We start from the raw sequence: 5,797 nt of genomic DNA on the forward strand, positions 1-5,797 counted from the left end.
AATTCTCTTAACTATTGTGTGAATTTATAGTAACAAATGGGGCTCCCATTTTTGCTTCGCTCAGAGCCCTCCCAAGGCCAGAGGGACAGAGCCAGGCAGTGTTATGCTCCCAGAAAAACAATCCATAAACAACCACTGCTGCTAAAGAAAATGCAGAACTTTTACACTGAAAGGCCCTTTCAAGCCTTCAGACTTTGTTTTTAAACAAAACTCTTAACATGAATACAATAAATATTTTATTAATGGAATGTTGAGTTTTTCTCTTCCATCCTTCCTCTTACTCTCAGCATGTCACACACAGATGTCAGAGCAGCTTCCAGTCCAAGCCAAGGACAAAACTTCATTTCAAGGCAGAAATCAGTGAGAGGTTGAAAGTTCAGACTGGCACCTATGAGTGCCCAGTCCCTCAAGTGCTGGATCCCCAAACCCCCAGGCAAACTGGCATTTCTTCTTTCCAAGCATGATCTATCAATCTCTTCTGAGGCAGCTCCCAAGCTCTGTGGGGACAGCACAAATTCCTGACTACTCTAATGCTCCTCCAGCTATTGCAATAACCCTTTATTATTTCCTTTAAAAGCCCCACCGTTATCAACCATCTCTTTCTGATTATTTTTTAATAGTTCAATGATTGTTGGAATTTTACAAAAATGGGAAGAGTCTCTTTTTGAGGATGTAGAGCACTGTGGCCAGGAAGAGGGCGAGGGCCAGGAAGATGAGCAGCTTGTCTGTCAGCTCCCGGCGGTTGTACTTGGTGATCAGCTTCCTCCCCAGCTGGATGGTGCCAGACATGGACTTGAATTCCTCATTTGCTTCCAGGATGGTTCGGGAAGAATTGGCTGAAATTAAAGGGGAACAGAAAACAAAGTTTAAACCAGCAGGTTGTGCTTTAAAAATACCCAGCAAAGTGTGTAAGGATGAGATATTTGGTAACATGGACAGTGCCTGAGGGATATTCTGGGTCAGGCTGGCTTGTGGGTGAGACTGACACAGAGAGTTCTCACAGCTCAGGGGTGCAAAGGGAAATAAGAGCACTGAAAAGATTAAAGATACTACTGAAGCTCCTGGATTTTGAATTTTTGGGTTAGCAGGTCAAATCTAGTTCAGGTTTTTCAGTCAGCACTGCTGGAAGCAGAGTGAAATAGGAATGGTGCTAGAGAGAGAAATCACCAGCAGCAGCAGGACAGGGCAATATTTGAATATATTAACTGCACCACTGAAAGTGTTCCCCCAAGCCCCAGCAGTAAATCAGTGTGAGCTCACAGATTTATTCAGCTCAAACAGTTTTTAATAGTCATTTTTGACACACACAGCAATTTTTTTGCCTAATAAAAATGAGAAGGGTCAACTGGAAGTGTGTGAGAAAACAAACTCACGCCCCAAACTTGTCAGCCTTGCTCCTTTCAAAACAAAAGCAAAAGCCCTGGAATGCCCTTTTTTCTGCTTTACAAAAAGCACAGCCTGCAGGACAGTGCATTACCCTGCACTGCCCTGGCTGCTCACAGAAAGGCCAAGTCCAGCACTGTCTGGTTCACAAAAACAGAGCAGAGATAGGTCTGCAATATTTTGCAGCTTTGTCCCATCTCATTTCAGGAGGCATTTTGATCCACGTGAAAACAGAAGATTTGTTTCCCAGAGTTAATGACAAAGCAGAGCTTCCCTGCTCCTCAAACACTCACTGCATCCTAGGGAATGCTCAGGAAGCAGGAATTCCCACTGCTAACTCAGAATTTGCAGCTGGGTTTTGTAAATGACCTTTGGTAGTTTTTCCCTTGATGAATTCCAAGCGCTGTTCATTCAGAAACAGGGTGAAAAAGTGCCTGCCAAACTGTCCTTTTAATGGGAGAAGGAACATGCTACTCCTGCAGCAACAAACTGCCCAGCTGCCACCCTCAGATGGGGCAGAAAGCAAGGAGGGCAAACTCCTGTTATTTATCTTTGTCTTTAAAGTTCCCTCCTGCCCAAAAGCACAGCTAGGAAGAGGCCCAGGCAGCAACTTCTGAATGCTCCATGAATCACCAGCTCTGACAGGTCACTTGATTTATGGTTTTAGGAGCCGAAGCCAAGGAACTGGGTGAAATCTTGGTTTCACAGTCCCTGATGCACTGCTGACAGAGCAAGTGACCTCAGGTTCAAGGTACTTGATCCCAGTGTCTCAGCCATCCCAGCTGGAGCCTGGCTGGAACAGCTCTCCAGACATTCCTTCCTCTGTGCAGGGACTTGTGTCCATGCTTTTGATTCCTCTGCTATCCCTAAATCCCTGCCAGGACAGTGGCACAGAGTAACACCAAACTCACTCTGGGCACTGTGTGAGCTCACACTGCTTTTACAAGAAACTCATCCTCATCCTGACCCCTTTTCTTTCTCATGATCATGAAACAGAAACTCCACACAAAGTACACTGATATTTCCTGTTTATGTCCAGCTGTTGGAGGAGTCCTGCTGGCCAGTCCCTTAATCATCATGGTAGCACACTGTCCCACTCTGCTCCTCTCCCCAGGCTGACAGAGCTGACCAAAGGTGCTTCCATCACCCCTCCACTCCAGCCCAAACTCCAGCTGTACCTAAGGTCTGCACAGTCTCCTCACTCTGCTGCACCTGCTGGGACATCATCCTGCTGATGCCCATCAGACTCTCTGTGATGTTGCTTGCACTCTCTGCCAGACTTTCCTTTGTGGTCTTCCTGAAAAGACAAAAAGGCAAAGCAGGAAGAGGTAAAATTATTTTTTTGGATGCTCTGGGAAAATGCTGCTGATAGGGAGATGAGACCAATACTTGGCAATGTCTCTGGTGTGCTGGTTTTCATTGCATGAGAAATTCAAATTATTTTCACTAAACAATAAAAAAAAATCACAAAATATGAAAGTCCTGAGCCCAAATAACAGCCCAGAATTTCACAGGGCCCTGTACTTCACCATTTGTTCACTCAGGACTGTGTGTAAGTCCATGAGCTGCTGTGGGAGCACCAACACAAACCCATTTTATCATCCTGAGTATCCCAGCTGTTGCTTTCAATACACAGCCTGCACACACTCACATCCTGTTCTGAATGTGAAAACAGCTTGGATAATGACCCAGGTCTTGTTTAGAACCTATCTGGTAAGACATTTACATTACAATTAATGTAAAAGACAATCTGTTAAGTTATGAAGGTTAATTTATCCCCTTTTTTGCTCAGACATGCCAAGAAAACTTGAATTCATCACAATCCTTAACAGCCCAAATCTCCACAAAAGGGAAATGCACTCATAAAAGAAAAGCTACACTTGATATAATTAAATAAATTAAAAATATTATGTAATTTTCATTTGAAATGAGTGAATATAGGATATTACTATACCCTTTAAGCAAAAGGACAAAACTTCATTTCAAGGCAGGAATATACTGCCTTGAAATATACTGCCAGGAATATACTGCTTAAATCCCACAGTACAGTGAGACAGTCTGATACCTTTGTCTCAAGATGTCTCTTCCCTGCAGCAGCTGATCCTTCTCAGAGTTGTCAATAGCAATTTTGCAGGCCAGATTTGCCTTTCTCCAGGCTGCCTGGTTGCTGAAATCACAAGAGCAGAGTGTTGTAACATGATGGGAACACCTTGCAAGCACAGACAATTTTCACAAAGCAACCACCACTGTAACTGGGCACTCCTGACACATGCAAGGACCCGCAGAATCCAAGAAATACTTGGGCTGGAAAATACTTCCAAGATCATCAAGTCCAAGCTGTGCCCAATCCCCACCCTGTCCCCAGCCCAGAGCACCAAGTGCCACCTCCAGCCCTTCCTTGGACATTCCAGGGATGGGCTCTCCAAACCTCCCTGGGCAGTTCCAGTGCCTGAGCATCCTTTCCATGGGGAAATTCCTGCTGTGCCCACCCTGAGCCTGCCCTGGCCCAGCCTGAGGCTGTTCCCTCTCCTTCTGGATGCCCACCTGGCTGTCCCCTGCTTTCAAGGAGTTGTGCAGAGCCAGGAGATCCCCCCGAGCCTCCTTTTCTCCAGGCTGAGCCCCTTTCCCAGCTCCCCCAGCCCTTCACTTTCTCTGCATTCCTACACACAACAACAGTCTATCCTGACATTCCCCCTCCTCAGTGAAGCATTCAGAACCAAGGGAAGAAGAAAACTATCAAACAGCCTACTAAGCCACCTTCTTTGAGCTCAAAGGGACAGACCAGAGTTAGGAAGTCAGGACAGGAGAAAGGAGTTGAACCCTTTCTGTCCCTGACCTCTTGGTCTGGCACAAAACACGTGTCAGGGTTTGTGCTTCCTGAGAGACTCTGCATCAAAGTCAGCCAATCTCTGCATACAGCGGGCTTGGGAGCAGCCCCAGCTGCCAGACCCACCTGAGCATTTGCTTCTTGTGGTTCTCCACCTCCCGCAGCAAGGCTTGCTTCTCCGACTCCTTGTCCTGCTCCTTGGCCATCTGCTCCAGCTCCTTCGGCGGAGAGCACAAACACCAGAACCTCACCAGCCACCCGCAGCTCGCAGAGCCCAGCCCCGGCCGGGGAGTGGATTCGGAGCAGATTTATCTGATAAACCCCCAATCCAGGGCCGCGACTCCCCAGATCTCAGCCGGGACCCCCAAAACACTCGCAGAACAGCCCCCAAACCCCGGCAGGAACCCACAGCCGGGATCCCCCAGCCCTAAACCACAGCCGGTGGGCCCGGAGCACAGCTCGGTGCCCTCAGCAGCCCCAGCCGGGCCCCTCACCTGGATGCGGCCGCGGAGGTGTCGAAACTTCTCCTTGACGGCGGCATTGAGCTCCGTGAGGGCGCTGAGCGGCCCCGGGCAGTCCCGGATGTCCTGGAACACAACGGCGCGGTCAGCGCAGGCACGGCTCTCCCCACGGCCGTACCGGGGTGTCCCGGGGCTGGCGGCGGTACCTGCACGGCCGCCTTGATCTCCAGGTCGAACTTGACGATTTCCTGGTGGCAGACCCGCAGCGGCACCGCCGCGGCCGCCGCCGCCATCTTGGCCGGGCAGGGCCGGGGTGGGCCGGGCGCGCGGGCGCCCCCTGCGGGCGGCGGGCGGGGACGCGCGGGCCTGAGGGGACGTGGCGGGGCCGGGGCCGATGGCGGGCAGTGTGCTGCTCGACAGGGAATGTGCTGCTCCGAAAGGAGGAACAACAGAATTCTAGGATCGCTGAGGTCATAAAACACCTCCGAAACCCATCGAGCCCAAGCTGTGCCCCATCTCCACCCTGCCCCCAGCACTGAGTGCCACCTCCAACCCCTCCTGGGACACTCCAGGGATGGGGATCAAAATTGCCTGAGCGCCCTTTCCATGGGGAAATTCCTGCTGTGCCCACCCTGAGCCTGCCCTGGCCCAGCCTGAGGCCGTTCCCTCTCCTCCTGTCCCTGTCTCCTCTGTCAGGAGCTGTGTAGAGCCAGAAGATTCCCCTGGAGAAGTTCCAGGTTTACATCCAAGAGCCTCCTCGGGCTCCTGGCCAGGCTGACACTGGTCAGCAGCAGGGTGGGGGAACACGGGGTCACTTCTGCACCCCCAAAAGGAGAAGCAGGCAATGCCTTTTGCCTTTCTCACAAACTCACCCCTGGTGCTGTGTCCTCCCCTGCTGCCCGCAGACCATTTCCACAGGGAGCAGTGTCTCCAGGCACTAACTCAGCTTCTCCAGATACACCGACCCAGCAGTGCTGCGAGGCAGCTCTGAGCACGAGGAAGGAAAATTCCAGATATTTCCTTACCTAGCTGTCATCCCTTCCAAAGGAAAGTTCCTGGAAATACCAGGAGGCCAGGGACTTCGTTCAAGCAGCAGAAGCCATTCACTATCATTCCACACACACAG

At 50.4% G+C, this 5,797-nt stretch overlaps 1 protein-coding gene across 1 annotated transcript; it reads right to left on the reverse strand.

The window, feature by feature from the left end:
• Positions 1 to 219: 219 nt before the first annotated feature.
• On the reverse strand, positions 220 to 5,184 carry BNIP1 (BCL2 interacting protein 1). The gene is made up of 6 exons (XM_009099299.4): positions 4,878 to 5,184; positions 4,705 to 4,797; positions 4,337 to 4,428; positions 3,449 to 3,550; positions 2,562 to 2,680; positions 220 to 836 (listed from the first exon to the last, which is right to left on the reverse strand). The coding sequence occupies exons 1-6, from the start codon at positions 4,962 to 4,964 to the stop codon at positions 640 to 642; spliced, it is 690 nt and encodes a 229-aa protein (XP_009097547.2). The 5' UTR covers positions 4,965 to 5,184; the 3' UTR covers positions 220 to 639.
• Positions 5,185 to 5,797: the final 613 nt, after the last annotated feature.

The sequence above is a fragment of the Serinus canaria genome, chromosome 13, assembly GCF_022539315.1.
Source record: "Serinus canaria isolate serCan28SL12 chromosome 13, serCan2020, whole genome shotgun sequence".
Classification (NCBI taxonomy): domain Eukaryota; kingdom Metazoa; phylum Chordata; class Aves; order Passeriformes; family Fringillidae; genus Serinus; species Serinus canaria.